General features: G+C 30.5%; 1 protein-coding gene across 3 annotated transcripts; it reads right to left on the bottom strand.

Moving 5' to 3' along the window:
• Positions 1-12,735: 12,735 nt before the first annotated feature.
• LOC113860586 (proline-rich receptor-like protein kinase PERK8) lies at positions 12,736-19,725 on the bottom strand. Of its 3 annotated transcripts, none has more exons than XM_027492996.1 (9): positions 18,868-19,705; positions 17,865-18,693; positions 16,253-16,663; positions 15,295-15,381; positions 14,919-14,989; positions 14,664-14,740; positions 14,041-14,188; positions 13,370-13,531; positions 12,789-13,265 (listed from the first exon to the last, which is right to left on the bottom strand). In XM_027492996.1, the coding sequence occupies exons 1-9, from the start codon at positions 18,901-18,903 to the stop codon at positions 13,023-13,025; spliced, it is 2,064 nt and encodes a 687-aa protein (XP_027348797.1). In that variant the 5' UTR covers positions 18,904-19,705; the 3' UTR covers positions 12,789-13,022. The 3 variants fall into 3 exon arrangements, with proteins under 3 accessions (XP_027348795.1, XP_027348797.1, XP_027348796.1); XM_027492995.1 differs by having other exon boundaries at positions 16,253-16,507; positions 16,622-16,663; positions 17,865-19,673; XM_027492994.1 differs by having other exon boundaries at positions 12,736-13,265; positions 17,865-19,725.
• Positions 19,726-19,739: the final 14 nt, after the last annotated feature.

Raw genomic sequence — 19,739 nt, 5'->3', positions numbered from 1 at the left:
TTATGATGGAATTTAACAAATTTCAGTCCAAAATTTGTTTCCTTTTTATTTCACTCTCGTATAAGTTGCCAAAAAAGTTTTACCCAGTCCACCGCATTCATTGCATGCTAATGACCAGCACTTTATCATTCCCAAAATTCCCACATCTTCTTGACATTGTTTCTCAACCAATGGATTCGTTTGGTAACATCATTTTCAAGTATTGGAGTTCATTTAGCCACTAACGATTTCCACTAATGATTTATGTTTCTTTTCTCGCCACTCAGCATTATTTGTTCCATCGCAATCTTTCTAGTTTACAATTTAGGTTGAGGGCTTCATGGAAGAAGTTCAAGTATAGAAACACCAACATAATTAACACAAAAAAATATTTAGATATTTTTTAAAACTTTGACAAAAATAAATAAATATAAAATAGCGATAATATAACTATTACTTGAAATATGATACTAAGTCATAAAGTCGATATATATATATATATATATATATATATATATATATATATATATATATACTCAAGTTTCTATGACCAAAGTATATAAGGGATGTTCAAGTTTACATCTTTGGCTTAGCATGAAATTTTAAGATGTTCACTTTAGTCTTAATTGATAATTTTTGTTAAATAGTTTTTTATTAACTACTCCTTTTTCTTTTTGTTGAGTTTACTGTATAATCACTCTTAAAATTTTTTATAAAGTTTATTATGAGCTACAATCAATTATGGTTATTTTTATTTTGTTAAAAATAAGCTAAAATTATGATCCATTTAATGATGCTTAAGCCTATTAATAATATAATCAAATACTTATGAGCTTTGGACACTTAATACTAATATATGTATATATGTGGGATATAGTGTAGACAACCTCTAGGTGCATGATGGGAAGTATTTAGGGTTAATAAATGTGGTGGCTAAGTCCCTTTAGAATTACAAAAACACAATTTATTAAGTTTGTTCCGTTAAGAACTTAAGATTAGAAGAGCCTGATTAGATAAAGGAAGATCTTAACTTTTTACTCACAAAAATATTCACACTTCATGTAGATTATTTACCATACAATTCACAATGTGACAACAATTAAGTGACTTTACCATTACTTCACAATTAGTATTCTAAATTCATATAATTAGATTCAACTCAATTATTCATATAATCACGTGACATAAATCTTCTAAGTTAACCTAATCACTCAAGATAATTGAATAAAAAATTAATTATTAAGATAAAACTTATTATCAATGATATAATACATTTTTATTCAACATTTTCTTAATTAAAAAATATCTAAATTTATACTTTTTTTATAAACACTTATATTTAAAGAGTTAAAAAGGATAACAAAAGCAAAAACTATAATTCTGAAGGAAGTGTCTGTTGTTGTTTATGGATTAGGTGGAACTAAAGTAGAGATGTGTTTTCTCTTATATTTATATTTCTTGTTTTCTAAGATTGTTATAAACAAGATCTCGTAAATTTTTTTATTGGTACATAATCTTTTTAAATACAAAACCAAGTGTAAATATTTAATATTTGAATATTATATATAATAAAGATTATTTTTTCTACTCAATAATAATAATAAAGACTACCTCTTCCGTTCTACTGTTAATGTCTTTGGCTCAATGAATCTTAATTTCATCATGTTAATTTAAAGTTAAATAAATTTAAACAACAAAGTTCTTATTATTTTTTATATTTATTATTATTTTATATTTTGCATATAAATATTATTTTAGTTTCTAAAATAAATAGAATTTTATAGAATATATATATATATATATATATATATATATATATAACAAATATAAATAATATATATATATAAAGAATTAAAATGAATATTTTAATTAAATTAGTTTACTTTTCTTCAATTAAAATTTTTTACCATTTTTCATACATTCCAATGGTCAAGCTGTCACAAAGCTAAATTAAAAAAAATCAAATCCTTACTACTTTCTCTCATTCTGTGTAGACTAAACCGTTGTAAAAAAAAATGAAAAAATAAAGTTCTTTTTCCTCATTCTCTTACGCACTATGTTGGTGATCGTTTCATAGTTAAAGTTAAAGAATTGAAAGAAACAAATGTTGTCATACAAAATTTTGTATTTCTTTTTCTACTAAATTATATATTATCGCTTGAGCAATACTTTGCAGAATAGGTTTTTAAGAATAAAATTAAAAAACTTAGGATGTCATTTTAAAAAAAAAATTTAAAAACTTCAACCCCTCTTCCCCTATATGTGCAAGCGTCCTTGAGTATTTTCACCCAATCTCCGTTCAATTTCACTTACAAATCACTTTCCTCTAATATAAATAATATACATGATAATCTAGTATGATATGTCTTTCGTCAAATAATTTATTGAGTAAATAATGCACAATATACAACATAATTTTGCATTTCTTTTTCCATTGAATTATTATAGCTTAGTATGATATGTCTTTTTAAGAAAGTTTTCAAGACTCTTTTTCATTTCTATTTTTCAACTTGATGATCCCAATAACCATTATCCAGTGCATGAGGTGTTCTATTATATAGATTCACTCTGATTATGTTATTACATGTGTTTCAAGCGACTTGTCATGACGAGTTTAATTTTAATGATTCTAGGTTGTGCATCTATATAATTTTAAACATTGTTAAAAAAATATAGACTAATTTTTCTCTTTTCTTCAAAGCTAATGACAATTTTCTCTTTGTTTTCTCATCATCTTCATCATTAAGTTACTTTGTCCAATACTAAATAGTAATAAAAAAATGTGATTGAAAGTTATCTTCCTTTTTATTTCACTTTTCGTGTAAGTTGCTAATAAAATTTTACCATTCTCCATACTCATTTTAATGATCAAGTCGTCACAAAACAAAATAAAAAATTTTCATTTCCACTTTTTCTTATTCTATGTAGACCAAGTTGTCACGAAACAAAATGAAAAAATATTTTTTTTTCTCACACGAAATCCAAACAAGAGGCATATTGCATGTTGGTCAAACTTGATAGCACAGACTTTGAAACCAATCTCAATTCATTGTTGCACAGGTCAAACCATTTCAAGTTGATTAGATTTTCAAGCCTGCATACTTTCTCAATTGAAGTATGAGAAATGACTAATCTTGACAATGCTTGTAACTCTCCCAACGGAGACACATATTCCAATTTTTTACATTGTTTGAACATAGACTTCAACTTACCCAGAAATTTGGCAAACTAGTTAATTGGACAATATGGAATAGATTGAGAATTACTAGGACATTCATGTATGTGAAAAAAAAAATTCTAAAATGTGACTGATGTGATTATGGCCTTTTTGCTAATTTCAAGTGATAAACCATGACATCTCTTTTCAATAGATCGTGCAATCTCTAATGTTTGAGGTTTAAGTGTTGCATGTGTACATGTTTGAACAAAAATAACTCTAAAGCTTATCAAGTTATTTAGCAGACAATCAATTTGTTGACACACGTGTTTTAACCTATTTGTCACAGTGAGTTTAATTCCAACCACATCCAAAGGAATTCTGCATCTATGTAATTCCAAACATGGTCCAAAATAAAGACTAATTTTTCTCTCCTCTACGAAGAAAGTCTAAATTTATTTAGACCAATGTAGAGGGTCTCACTCATATTATGGATGATTAATGATATATGAGAGAGCAAACAAACTTTAAAACTCTGTTGCTGTAAAAATAAATAAACAACAAATCAAATAAAAATAATAGTTATCTACCTTAAAGTTTTATTCGATACATTTGAATTATAAAAGATAACACAAATATGTGAAAATATGCAAGAAAATGTACGTAAAAAATAATCAAATAAAAATGCGAAATGAAACGTAGATAAAGATTTATTTTTTATTTTTAGTTTTGTCTAGAGATAAAATGAAAAATTTTAATTTTATGATTTATATTATATGTGAATGATAAGATTTTGAACAATATTCAAGTGTACATGATATTAAATAATGCAGCTAAGCTAATACTCTTACAATTTTATAACGTATAAATGATAAAATATTCTATACGTCATTGTTATAAATTATTGTATGAATTTTTTTAAATACAAAATCAATTGTAAATATTTAAGCATAATATACAATAAAGATGATTTTTTCCACTCAATAATAACAATAAAACAGTTAATTTATCAAAAATTATAAAAATAATTAAATATATTATATTTATATTATATTAAAAAATATTATAATATAAAATAGTTAAATGAGTAACATATTTATTAACTATTAACTTTAACTTTTAAATCAACTACTATTTTCTAAATAATATAAAATAGTAAGATAATTAATTAGTAACTTGTTAACCAATTTTAATTATAAAACACGATGAAAAAATTAAAATAAAACTCTTTCATTCAACAATTTTCTTTAAATCCTAAAAATTTTTCAAAATATTTAGAATTGGATGAGTTCATTGGTAACATGTAAATATTAATAAGTTATTAGAAGTTGCAGAGACATTGAGTCATCACAAACATGTTTCTATAAAACAAAGAGTTTCACCTTAAGCCGTCACAAGATAAAAGAATTAATGCAAAGTTTTAATGAATATACATAAAATTTTCACGTTATTGAAGAAATTTTTAAAATTTAAGAAAGTGCACATTTAAAGTTCTTTATATGACATATTTTATATACAAAATATATTCTATTTATTTTATGTTCGGCTGTTACAAACACTATCTATGACCAAAAATATTTGTTATCACATAATTAGGCACCAATGTTAATGCAAATGTTGTCACAACAAATTGTAACCTCTCTTATCTCTCTTAACAATGTGCGACAAACTACTGTCTGTAGATACTCAAGACTGTTTCCAGCTTATCAAGTTATTTAATGAGAATTTTAATGATGTATATACAAGTAGGTAAAGAGAAATGAATTGTGAATTTTAAAGAAAGTATGGAAGACACCTGTTTGATCAAGATTAATTGTGATGGAGCAGTCTCACACTATGGTGTTGCTTCTTGCGAAGGAATTATATGTGATGAAAGTAACTTTGTGGCTGGATTCTCATGTAAGCTAGGCAGTTGCTCAGTCATCCAATCTGAGTTATGGGCTATCCTACACAGTCTGCGTCTTTATCAATCTACAAGAATGAATGTTAAAGTGTTGGTAGAGTCGGATTCCTCATTAGGAGTTCAACTTTTGCTTAGAGGATGTTCATCAACGCATCCATGTAGCAATCTGGTGCAACAGATTCTATCATTTTCAAGACAAATAATGTCTATATCATTCTCTCATATCTTTAGTGAAGCTAATTCTGTAGCGGACTGTTTAACAAAAGTCATAATGTTTAGGAGTGAAGATTATATTCAATTTTAGGAGCAGACATCTACTGGTTTACTTTGATTATTTTTGTGTTTAGGCTTTAGTCCCCTTATTTACAAAAAAAAAAAAGAAGGTAAGAAGGCCTTATACATTTGGTTACTATCAATCTCAACAAAGCCATGATATTTGAAAGCGAATCACTTAAATGCAATGTACTTCCATTCTAAATTCTAAATCTATATATGCGTAACATCTAGAATTCATGTCTTGCATCAAAGGTTATTTCTATAAAAATCAAATGTTACACATCAACTTTATTCCAACACATTTCATATCAAGTTCAAAACATACAAACATTTCAAACATCTTAACCAAATCAAACAATTTCTAATCAATAACACAGAACACGTAATCTCGATGAACTAGTCACATACTCCAGGCTGGTTTGGATGAACTGCTCTGATACCAAATTGTAACATCTTAATCTCAAAATTCTATACAATATATATTTTATACTTTATAATTAGATGTAAAATACAAAATTTAAGTATAAAGGGCTTTATTATGACTAATTAATGAAATCTTTGTCACAATGTAGTAATTTGTACAAATATTTCCATTTAGATTAGTGTAAATGATATGAAAAATTTTAAATGTTGTATTAAATATAATCAAAATTCAAAATTTAAGAGATTATACATACATTATATATATCGAGAATAATAATTTACAAACTATTTGTCAAAATATATGGGACTTAGAATAATAATTACATCACCAAAATAATCACATTATATATGCAAAATTACAACCCAGAGCAAGTTCAACTCATACAGCAATACTAGATTGGTCATATTCATCAACCCCGTGCCAGCTCTCTATCTCAGCCAGATCCTCTGAGTCTAGATCATCATCTGAACCCAGATAACGATCTCCTGAATCAGCTCTGACCTTTGTGCCAGTAACGTGCTCGAAGGTCCATCGAGTCGGTCTTCCGAGATAATCGTGGTCATTATAGGTAAAAAGATAAGTGAGGGATGCTGGAGTTTTAACAGTACCTCTATACATATATACACACACAAGGTCTGGTATATTCTACTCCTAAGAAAGTCAAAAGGGATACTACAAGAGTAATCCATCTCTATCATAACAAAAATTCTAGGTTCATCTTCTACAAGTACAGCAAATTTAAACTAACATACTCTTTGATATTCATTAAATACATAATTTAACTAAAATGTACTGATTTATCTACCAATCTAATTCTTCCGAAGTTCTGCCATCCTAGTTTCAGAAAACTTTAGTAAGGATGAGTGTCTATTCTATCATTTTGCAAACATAATATCACAAAATCATAATTTATAGTATAAATGCAACATATCCATATTTACACTAATTTCACATAGCAAATATATTCAAACACACATCATTCACAATTTATTATTTATTATTTATCCTCTCATTCCAATACGCACTATAATCACAGATATTGATGTCTCCAACATTTCTTGAGGTCTTACTCAACTAGGTAAATAGTCGTCAGTTAATCCATGTACACAGATACAACATGTACAATAATCGGGTCTCTTAACAAAGACATAGTCAGGAGTCTAGTCAGAAAACGAGTGTGAGGCCATGTGACGCATTCGCTCTCAGAAAAAGTGTGTATACATACATGAATATCGCTCACCACTCTACGTTTCTCCTAGATTTTCATCGTCTCCGGACTCTACACTCTTAATGTATCTATGTAACTATTTACACTAGATTCTATCCATATCCGACTCTTAGGTCATTCTTAGAGTGATTATCTTTCTTATTCATAAGATCGTGCTTAGTAAAGCACTTCAAGACTAATTCCATTTCACTCATATATTCATTGATACAATTTCAACTGTAATATTTCATTTCCACATCATTTCTTCATATCATTTTACTTAGACATGTTTCATAAAATCACACAAATCACTCAACAAGTTTTATAATATTTCACATTAAATAATCATCACATAATACATATGAACATGTACCAACCACTTAGTCTAAACAACCAAACAGTCCAACTCATCAAACAAACATCTTTTCATTCATTATTCACACAAAAGATATCTCAACCATCTATTTTTATATCATATTCACATAACAGTGCTCTATGAGCATAAAATAAATATTGTAATATAACAATAAAATAGAGCTCTTCTTACTTCGAAGATGAGCTCACAGAGAGATATTGAAAAGGATCAAAGTTCACGGATGAAAGTTCTCCTGAGTATCAAAAAATATCCATAAGAACAAAAACATGAAAAACAATTGGAGAAACTCAAGTTTAATCTAAAGAAACTTACTTGGAATTGCTTAACTTCAATGTCCAAGTTCGACTTTGAAGAAAAATCAGAGTGTCTGAGGCTTTTATCTAGGTAAAAGAAAGAGGGATTTCATAGAAAGTTTGAGAGAAAGACGTGAGTTTGAAATAAAATGAATTTCACATGCAAAATTTTTTTTAAATACTCCTCAGCCCCGCGCATTCTCGCTTGAGTGAGGGACAGCTCACTTGAGCGACGACATCTTGCTTGAGTGACGTCTCTGTCGCTTGAGCGAAATATGTAGACAGTGGTCTCGCCCACTATTTTCTGATATGCTCGCTTAAGCAAGCTTCACCTCGCCTAAACGAGATAGTGTCCAAAGAGCATGCTATTTTTCCTATGAGTCCTCGCCTGAGCGACCCATCTCACTTGAGCGAGATCCCTAGCTCGCCTGAGCGAGATCACTCTCGCCTAAGCAAGGTGACAGTTGGGCTGAATTTATCTTATCTTGCCTGAGCAAGAATCATCTCGCTTAAGTGAGATAGCCTTGCAACAAGGTATTCCTGCACACTTAATCTCGCTTAAGCGAGATCTTCTGCACCAAAATCCTTACAAAAATCATGTATACTCCCTTCTAAATGCACTCTAATGCTACTTAATATTAAATAAAACATAATCATCAAAAAATGAGAAGAGAGTGTTACATATTACATGTATCTCGTTGTTTTTATGTAAATGATTACGTATATTAAACTCTAATATTTCAGCACATAAAGGTGTATTAACAAGTTATGATTTATTTATTTAATATACTTTCAAGGGTATATTCTTCTTTTAAAATATATACACCTACGTATAAAGACTAAAAACAACTGTATCCACTGTATAACCTTTTTGAAAACATCATGTCAACGATGTGATATGCAAAATTTAATGTGATATTATTATCAAACCACTAAACATATTTATATGGCATCATGAGCTAATTACATATATTATGAAGTACAAATATTAAGAATAACAATCATTTACTTTGTTTATAACAAATTATCAATTTTGTTAAAGTGGAATTCTTTTACTACAAGTGGTTGAAAAATAAAAGTTCCTTCATTTGTAAGTAGTTTTATTTCCCACGTAATAATAAAGAGGACAAAAGCATATAATGTTTAAAAATTATTGATTTCTTTAGATGATAAAAAAAGGATAAAAAAGGAAGAGAAAGAAAAAAAAAATTATATATATAATCAATAATCTTCATAATAATGTAAAGACAAAATGTAGTGAGATAATAAAGAAAGTGTGCTCTATTATCTATATCATGTCAAGGTTGCTAGAGTTCTAAGTTAAAGATCTAAGACATTGATAATATGCATTCTCATTTTAGGTATTTTGTAAGTTTAAGGATAAAATATCATGCAGCTAATATCAATTTCATAATGTCGTCCATAATCAATAGGTAGTTTACCAGATATACAAGACATATACAAAGAAGATAAACTATAACTAGAGTTCTCATGACAGACAAACATGACTTACATTCAAATTGTTATTGTTACACAGATCTTCTAAGTTTAAAGTTACTTAAACCTAGATGTAGATCCATTCATGTTATGCATAATTAGTAGTGTATGAGGGAACAAACAAACTTTAAAACTCTATCAATGTAAAAACAAATACACAACAAAGCAAATAGAAATAGTAGTTATTTATCTTGAAGTTCTACTAGTTACATTTGAATTATAAAGAATAACCTAAATATGTGAAAATATGTAAGAAAATGTACATCAAAAGTAATCAAACAAATAAGGAGTGGAATGAAACATAGATAAAAGATTTATTTTTTATTTTTAGTTTTGTATGAAAAATTAATTTTATGAGTTGTATAATATGTGAATGATAGAGTAATTAACTTTTTTTCATTTTTTTTTAGAAAATAATGATAGATATTTAATATTTTTGAGAATAAGATTTTGAACCATTCACATATACATGGTATTAAGTAGTGCAGCTAAACTAATACTCTTACAATTTTATAACATACAAATGACGAAATCTATATATATCATTGTTATAAATTATTGTGTGAATTAAAAATAAAAATTTATTTACATTTTATTATAAACCAAAACATTAAAGAATTTTTAGTTAAGAATTTTTATTTAAATTTTTATCTCTTTAAAAAATATCTAATTTATTGAAATACAATTCATTATACATCGTTATTATAAATTAGTATAAGTTAAAATATCTATTTAATTATTTTAAAAATTATAATGGGAGACATTTGACTATAAAAGTAAAATTTGTTTATTTACTTTGCATAAAATTAAGAAAATAAATCTAATTTCATGAATTATATAGTAATATATACGTTACTACTAATTTTGACATGAATGTTCTTATATTTTGATCCCTTTAACAGAAACATAAATTTTATTTTTATAATAAATTTTTAAAAATATAAAATTATTCATTTAAAAAAATACTAATAAAATAAGAATAGAATCAAACATAACAATAAAATATATCAAATTAAAAATACCTATAATTATATCAATCTTACACGTTTGCAATATATATATATATATATATTAACTTGCAAATTATTTCATAGACAAAATAAGATGTCTCTTTTTTTTGCTTTGGATCACGTGCTTGCAATGAAAATTAATATTATTTATATTAGTTAGGACACTTTTAGTGTTGTAATCCAAATGGACGTGTGTTTAAAGAATTTTTTTATTTTATTGATAGAACTAAAGTTTGAGTTCTTAAATTACTTTTTGTAGATCTATTAAAATTATTATATTATTTGTTTAAAATTAGCATTTGATGAATAATGCTTTAAATTTTTTCTTTGAGAATAGTGTGATTCTTCTTGGTTCTTTAAAATTAGCAGTTGATGAATAATGCTCTTATAGTTGATGTAACGTTGATATTTTTTTTTAATTGATTGAAATATATATCTTATTTGTTATACGAATTTCATTTTTATTCTTATAAAAAAATTTGTAACCTGTCATGTCCAATTAACATTGTACAGTAAACATTAATGAAAAAGCTAATAAGGACAACTAATATATATATAAGGGTGAGAATGAAGTAGCAAATACTAAACAATAAAGAAAAAATAAAATTATATATATATATATATATATAATTTTATTTTTTCTTTATTGTTTAGTATTTGCTACTTCATTCTCACCCTTTCTCATTTTTTTTCATAATCATTAATTTGTTGAAGAAGTCTTTCAACAATTCAAATAACTCATTCTTGTTTTTCTACTCATCTTCTTTATCAGCATCCTATTCCCCAATTTCTATCAAATGCTTAAATTAATCTCTAAAAAAATAATCGACTCAGAGAAATGAAAACGAAATTTGCTGAAAGTAAAACCATGAAAGCAATCAGTAGGAGTAATTAATGTCAATAAACTATTTAACAATGACTTGGGACTTCTCACAAAAACTAATAACCTTGTCCACTCAAACACAAAAAGAATTGAAGAATCATGATAAGATTGTTGCATGGTTTCATATGTTGGAATCAAGTATGAATTGAGCCCCACATGAAATGAAATATGAACAAGTTAGGAGTTTATAAAGAGATGGACTCATGTACTCATTACTTTAATGTTTTGGAGTTACATTATGGTGTCTTACTAGTTATAAGGCAGGCTCCCTACTTAAATACTCTCCCAACCCAACAGTGGTATCGCATACAAGGTTTTTGACAACCTAAAAAACTACTTAAAAAACTAGTAAAATCTGCATTCATCACTATTCCAAACTTAGATTTTTGTTTGTCCTCAAGCAAACCAGAACACACCAAGGGAGATTCAATGCATCATCAAAACAATAATGAAAATCCTTTTACTAAGACTTTATTTTTAGTTTGTACAGAATTCTTCATTCCACATCATTCCTATCTTACAAATCTGAGCTAATAAACAGCAAAGCTTTTATATGAACCATCAATAAAAGATATCATCACCACTCATAAGAAAGTGTTTCCCTCTCACTCATAAGTATTTAAGGTGAGTGTTTACCCTCAAGATCATCAACTTTACCTCACCCTACCATATGCTTGTCTATATTCTCAATCTCCTCTACTTCAATACAATCACTCACACATCAAGAGGATATGAGCAAGTTAGGAGGTTTATAAAGAGATGGACTCATGTACCCACTGCCTTAAGGTTTTGGGGTTGCATTGTGGTGTCCTACTCATTATAAGTCTCTACTTAAATACTCTCCCAACCTAATAGTGATACCAAAGGCACTTACGTGTGGAGCTGAAAAAGTGTCGTTAAGTGGATGATAGCCAACGTGGAAGAGAGCAAGAGTTACTCTAGTGTAGACCATGGATGAAAGAGGGAGCCAATATGAAATATAGACGGGTTCAAATTCTGCTACTGAGGAAGCCTATATGAAATATAGATAGGTTCACACTTGAGGGAGAATGTTGGAATCAAGTATGAATTGTGTCCCACATGGAATGAGATATGAGAAAGTTAGGAGTTTATAAAAAGATAGATTCATGTACCTATTGCCTTAAGATTTTAGAGTTGCGTTATGGTGTCCTACTTATTGTAAGACTTCCTACGTAAAAACTCTCCTACTTCAACAGCAAAGAGAGTTCTAACCCATCATTTTTTTTATATTATGATGAAGATGTTCCCACTTGGATCTCGTTTTTTTTATATTATGGTCAAGATGTTCCCGCTTGGATCTGTTGCTTTGACCATAAACACATTTTCACCATAAGTATTTAAGCATTATTCTATTTGAGTTTTTATTATAACTTTTTATAATTATGATCTTTTTTATAAGAAACAAAAAATTAAATTATCAGGATAAAAAAATAATTAAATCTATTATATTTTTTATAAATATAAATTTTATTTTAAAAATACATATGATATTAAATGATATAATTAATAATTAATATATTTAATGATACTAATAAAAAAAGTATAAAAAAAATTTAGTAATTAATACATCTTAAATTTATTATTTATTACTTATAATAAAGACTAAGAAAATGCTTCATTATATTTCTTATAAAAAGAATCGGATGAAAGAAATATAATAAGAATCGGATGGAGAAAATCATATCTTAATATATATGTCAATTTAATTCAAGTTGCGCATATTAATGAAATTTAAATTGCAAGGAATGTTGAATTCAGATTGGTCACAACTTATACATGTATTATATCACTAACATCAGTAATAAATACATTGAGTTCTGTAACAAATAACCTAATATACAAAGAATCAAAGCGCCATAGCAAGCAAAATCATGATAAAGATAACAAAAATATTAGAAATGAGATTTACAGAGTAGAGTACACCCAAGGAAATGCAATGTGTTGTGCATCAATCAAAATTTCTGCAATCCCTAAAGATAAGAGTGAATCATCTGACTCAAACATTCCAAGTGGCAGATTTGTTTTGGGAAAACACAGTAGTTGATTCCTGATCTCTACTCCTCCAGCTACTCTGAGACTCATTAAAGAAACTGGAACTATCTTGGCTCCCAAAAGCCATCCTTCTAAACATTCTTATTTGTGCAGATTGCTGTGCAGAATCAAACACCGAGCTCTGCCCCGGTTTCATTCCATTATTGAGATCCGTAAACTCGTCTAAGGAATCTAAAGCTCTCACTACCTGAAGCAGTGATGCACAAATGAAATCAAAGCATGTACAAATTGGTATCTTCAAAATCACAACAGCTATACGTGGCCTGCTATAATTCCAGAGAATAACATTACCTGACTCATCCGCGGCCTCTTTACTGATGAGTGGCGCACGCAGGCTGCAGCAGCCTCAATCATCCGAAACATCTCACTTCTATTATAATTCTCTCCCAGTCTTGGATCCACCAAAATTTCAAAGTCCTCTTTATCAAGTGCTTCGGTCAACAAAGGCCGAGCCTGGATGTAAGTTTGTTAATTATTGAAAATGAACAATTTACCATTGCCTCTCTTCTACAATCTATAGAAAATGCATGTAATTGAGTACTATTATGTAAGCAAATGAAGGCGAGTACAAGTTGATCTTATACTTGATCACAAATATCTCCTTCAGCATTCATAAAAATTTCTATTTTTCTAAATCACAAATTATGAAACATGAGCTATGATTTAAGATTGTCCCTGGTTTTTTACCTCTTCATTATGCTTTTACTAATAATTATAAAAAAAAATAAGTTACATTTTTTCAAGTTGTTATCTGTTTTCAGAGTTTTGTAAATGATGTGAACAAGATTTTATTGCTTTTCAATGTCTGAAGTCTGAACCTATGAAGCTATATAAATCAATTAAAATACGACATTTGTGTAAGCTAAATCTTTAGAACCTATTTTTCTACATGTATTTCCAAATAATAATAATAAAAGAAGCAATAATAAAAGAAGCAATGTTAATGGAAACTCATGACTCACCCATTCAACCAGGCTCTCATCACCAATTGGCTGAGATGCATCTACAGGCTTACGACCAGTAATTAGCTCCAAAAGCACAACCCCAAAGGAATATACATCAGACTTTTCAGTTAGTTTCCCACTTGTTGCATATTCTGGTGCCATGTACCTGGCAATTAGACCATCATTTCCGTTAGATATACTAAGAACAGGAACTGGTCATACTTGAGTATTATTATCAATATCCAAATGACTCTTTTGAGTTTCATATGTTAAAAAAGCCCATAAAAACAACTCATAAACATAATACATCAAAGATCAATAAATAATGTGCATAACAGACACAACCTGAGAGGAATAAAATTAAGCTGAAAATATTTCAATTAGAATTTAAATAAGCCATCAGATGATGATAATACAATACTTACAGTCCTTCTCCAACTTAATTAACAAACTAATAATTATTACTCATACTGAAAAATAATATTAACAATGATAAATAGCAATTTATACAATAGATTTCATACATCTATTTTGATACGCAATTTGGATAGTCAGAAGAAATAATAAAATTTAAGGGCTAATAACAGGATTTGATCAAATTATGTGGTCCAAACTTCCCAATTAAATAAGGTGTAACCTACCCAAAGGTTCCCATTACGCGTGTAGTCACATGAGTATTTGAATCGAGCGCCAATTTTGCAAGCCCAAAGTCTGAAACCTGATGGCAAAATAATGCCAAAAAAGGTCACAATCAGATGAAAAGTGATACACAAATTTGAAGACGTCAACGTAGCACAAGGTGGAATTTAAATGTGAATCAATTTACTAAACAAACTTGCTTAAAATTTTCAAAATGTATTCTGCATTGGCGGTTACAGATTATAAAAGTGGCTTACTTGAGCTTCAAAGTTGTGATCTAGAAGGATGTTTGATGACTTGATATCTCGATGAATGATGCGTGGATGGCCTGATAAAAGAGTTAAAATGAAATAAGATCAATAATATAATTTGCTATAAAACCAAAAAGATCAACAGTAAAATCATAAGTAATTATGATTGTGCAATCAACAAGAATGCAACCATGTCTGATGTTAACATCTAAATTGTGGTAGCAAAATTTCTAAGGAATTCAGCGCACTTATTTAAAGAAAATTATACATTTAATACAATACCTTAAATCATAAAAGGAACATGCAGTACCATCATGCAAATGCCCAGTCTTCGGTGGAAAACTATACACTAGAAAATACTAAGAAAAAAGAAGAAACTTACAGTCTTCATGTAGGTAAGCAATTCCACGAGCCGAACCAGCTGCAACCTTGACTCTGGTTGGCCAATCCAGAACCGGTCTGTTTTCACCTTCAAAATTTAAATTTGCACATCAAGATTTAGATCAAATTTTATATGAAGAACTATGAAGTCTTTGAACCTAAAACATGGATTCATAATGGCACAATGACAGGAGTTTACTGAACAACCTAACTGGACTGTAAATTCACGGGCAACATCAGGTGATAATAGTAAATTCATGGGGAAACAATAATAACGTATGTGTTTCTACTACCACAGTAGGTAATAATCAAGTATGTAATCCATAATTTCAATATTTTCCAAAAGGTCAACCCTAAAAATAATAAAAATTAAAAATATTAATAAAAAAAGGGTTCAAATAATTTGTCATCGAGTAAATAAATTAACTTTATAAATGTTACTTCTTCCGTGGCTTACCAAAAGGAGATATCAAACATTACAGCTCTATATAGCAGTGAAACACCAATTTGGTGCAGTGTACACATGTTGGGACACATCTTTTGTACGATACACTAACATGTATCCAATACAATTTCGTATGTATTCATTTTTCCCGAGCTCTGACATGGTGGGATACAGCATATTCATGTTGTGGACATTTTAAAAAATAACTATAGGCCAATTTTAAAACAGTTTTAAGCAATTTTTAATGACAAAAAAATGAAATTAAGGCACAGGTGCTTCTATCACTCTAGTTAATTATTTTGATTGGGCATGTATGCGTACATGGCATGTTCTCCTTGGACAAGTTCACTTAGAAAATATTTTGAAAAATGTCAATAGAACTGATGCACCATGTTTTCTGGAAGGGGCTTGCAGAATAGCAAATATTGGTGTTTAGTGTTTGCCTTCACGCTCTCTGTGATGAACTAATTATCCTTGTTTATTCAAATTATTTAATCAAAGATATCTATCTTACCATGGAGATGGTAATGAAGAGTATTGTTGGGAAGATAGTCATACACAAGCAATCTTTGATGATCAGATATACAGTAACCAACCAAGGAAACCAGATGACGATGATGTACACGGCTAATAATCTCAACTTCTGCCCTGAATTCACGTTCCCCTTGCCCACCACCAATTTTGAGCTGTTTAACAGCTACTTCTCTTCCATCCATGAGCAAACCTTTATAGACACAACCAAATCCGCCTTCTCCCAATAAATTTTGTGCTGAAAAACCATTTGTAGCTTGGATAAGTTCTTCATATGTGAACCATGATCGTGAACTACTTACTCCACCTGGTTCAGATGGTGAATATACAAAATCACTACCAGAGCCACTACCTAAAAAGTTTGCTGGAGACTGTGGCCTCAAAAATAAGGTACCTATAAGAGAATATCAAAGTTTAAAAATATTATTCTAGCAGCCATTTACACATTTAATTATAGCTGAATTTATAAAGTTACTACAAACATATGCTAGTTATATAATGCAATACGATTTAAACATAATGTGGCTAACATTCCAAAACTTTTTATAACAAAACAAAGTCAGAAAATAATTATCCAGCTTAATTATCTTAATCAGCTAAAATTTGTCTCATACTGAAGAAAACCAAAGACCCCATCTGCACAACATAGATATTTTTAGGTGAGGTGTTGCAGGGACAACAGGGAAATTTGAACCAATCAAAAGCTGCAAACTACCCAAAGCCATAACCTAATTGTAGTGTCTTGAAACAGAACTTACTGTTCAACATAGGAATATCAGTAAAGAAAAATCAAGAGATTGGTAACCACAAAATTTGCCTTAAGGTGGCTATGAAACAAACAATGTAACAGGATAATGCACAGTAAAAATAAATGACTGCTAGACCTCAGAGTAGACATAATTATAGGCTGTGTAGATCAGAAATGCATTTACATCTTTTATAGACAATTGCAAGAGCCATAAACTAAAATCACCTCTTTCATCCAGCAGATTAATCATATTATCCAAAAGATGGCAAGCCATAATGTAATTGACAAAATTTAGATTAAGTTCCTTATATACTTGTCATCAAGTTCTCAAACTAAACGATGACATGTATTTTTATTTGAAAATCTGCAACACATATTCAACAGAAGTTGTTTATTATGGGAAAGAACATCCATGTGCCATCATTTAAATGGAGAACTTGATGGCAAGGATACAAGGAGCTTGATCTAAGTTTTATCCTAATGTAATGCCTAACAATTATTGATAAAGCGATTTGCAAAATCAAATAAAAGGACCCCATGTTATAAGAAAAGAAATTGGTGTCATGTTGTAATTGAGCAATATACACTGACACTGACATTGGATTTCTGGTTTTTGAGTCTTTGATGAATACTTTAAGAGCCAGAATTGGGGGAATTTTCTGATTCATTATTGAAATATCCAGGAACCAGAATCAACTACATCCAAGATTAAATCATGTTTAAGCAGTGCTGGAAAAAATCCTTTAGGATTTATCTCAATAATAAATAATAAAGGTTAACAACAAACAACATGTAATAACCAACAAGAGTATACATTCCTAATATTTGGTAGTGCACAATGCAATACCTGAATTGTGGGATGAGGTAAATGGAGAAGGTGCAGCGTAACCACCTCTTGATCCAGCTACCTTCTTCTTTCTTTTCTGTACAAACCACACAGCCATAACAAGAAGACTGAGGACAATAAAGCCAACTACAATGCCAATAGCCACAGATCCTCCAGTACTTAACCCTCCTGAATGTGAAGGTTTGATGTTTGAGGCCATATTACTGCCATCATTAGTTGGCCTAGCAGTGGGTTTCTCAGTTGGAAGAGACGGTAATGATACACTTGGACCACCTGGACCTCCGGCAGTTGTTTTATTAGTTGGGGGGTCGGGCAAAGAAACCGGAGGTGAAGAGCCTGAAGGGACTGAAGGAGGAATTGATGGCAATGTGGATGGAGGGGGAGCATCAATGGAAGGAGGAGATGGAGGGGATTGAGAAACTGATGGAGGGGATGCATGTGAAGGAGGTGAAGGAGTTATTTTAGGTGGATTCTCCTTGTGTGGAGGAGGAGAACTGGTGGATGGTGGCCTTGGAACATTGGCTGGAGGAGGAGGAGACGGTGAAGTCGGTTGAGAGGGAGGTGGAATTGTTGTGGGAGGTGCCTCTGAAGATTGAGGAGGAGGGGAACCAGTTGCTGGAGGTGGTGGGGACAAAGTTGGAAGGGAAGGTGTAGTCTCAGTTGGAGGAGGGGCAGTGGTTGCTGGTGCTGGTGGTGATGTTGCAACTGGAGGTGTAGGAGATGCTGGTGGTGGAGAAGCTGGTGGTGAAGGAGGGGGCAAAGTTGGTGGTGGTGTGGATGATGGGGGAGGAGAGAGGGATGGAGAAGGAGGAGGAGTTTCTGGCACTGCCTGTGGAGGAGAAGGAGGTGGAGCTGAAGGGTCAGAAGGAGATGAAGGGGCAGGGGAATTGGATGTTTGATTAGGCTGAGATACATTGGGTGGTGATGGTGGAGTGGGGGAATTTATTAGAGAAGATGAAGAAGGAGGCAGTGATAGAACACCACCAGATGCTGGAGGCACAGCAGAAGGAGAAGCATTTGGAGAAAGGGTTGAAGCCATCACTATGCAAAGTACAAATCTTCCTTCAAGATCAAAATGTACTAGCAAAACACTCTCATCACAAATGTACTAGCAAAACACTCTCATCACCACTACTTTGATACTCCCTAAAACCACTAACAGTAGATTTTCCAATCTTTTCCCACAAGAAACAAGACCATCACAACATTCCAGATCAAATATCACTTGATATTTCAGATCAACCCTTCCACAAGCAATGCTCAAATTTCTTCAGAGAAAAAACCAACACATCCACCAAGACCCAATTCCTAAAAAGAACTTTGGCAAAGAGTAAAAAGTCAATACCCACAAACTACTTTCAGGAAAGCTAACACTTTTGTAGGCTACAGCACCTGACAATACTAAAAGTAAAAGCAAATTCAGAATGGGGAAAAGAAACCCAGCTCATGAAACAAACCCTTTTTTGCAGCAGAACACAAATCAAGGAGCATCCAGCACTATGATCCAGCCAAAGTCAAGTGCAAAATGCAGCATGCCCAGATCTCCAAAACTGCCACTGGCTAGAACCCATGAACTAAAAATGAAACCTTCAACAATATCAGAAAAAGGGTCTTTGTATGGAGTAGGAGTTGTGCAAAAGAATGGAAGCTTCAAAACTCCACAGGAAAAAGCTGATTTTGCGGAATATGACAATAGTGGCACACACAGACACAGCACACCCCACAAGATGTGCGAAAGAGAACGTGGAGACGACTTTCAGAATAGCCTCTGCTACTCTCTCTCTCTCTCTGTCCTTCACTCACATGCAATGCTAAATTGCTAATGGGAAAAGGTCGTGTACGAATTGAAAATTGGGACAAACAATCATTAAACCA

The sequence above is a fragment of the Abrus precatorius genome, unplaced genomic scaffold, assembly GCF_003935025.1.
Source record: "Abrus precatorius isolate BTA unplaced genomic scaffold, Abrus_2018 Scaffold3, whole genome shotgun sequence".
In the NCBI taxonomy this organism is placed as follows: Eukaryota; Viridiplantae; Streptophyta; class Magnoliopsida; order Fabales; family Fabaceae; genus Abrus; species Abrus precatorius.
Note: the sequence above shows the minus strand (reverse complement) of the source record. Positions and strands in the feature narration are given on the sequence as shown.

What these genes read in the sequence shown, in the direction of transcription:
- LOC113860586 (XM_027492994.1), bottom strand. Translation starts at nt 18,903, where the DNA reads ATGGCTTCAACCCTTTCTCCAAATGCTTCTCCTTCTGCTGTGCCTCCA. An exon ending in TACCTCATCCCACAATTCAG is followed by an intron (nt 16,664 to 17,864) that starts GTATTGCATTGT and finishes ATTCTCTTATAG; the next exon opens with GTACCTTATTTTTGAGGCCA. An exon ending in TGCTTACCTACATGAAGACT is followed by an intron (nt 14,990 to 15,294) that starts GTAAGTTTCTTC and finishes CTCTTTTATCAG; the next exon opens with GCCATCCACGCATCATTCAT.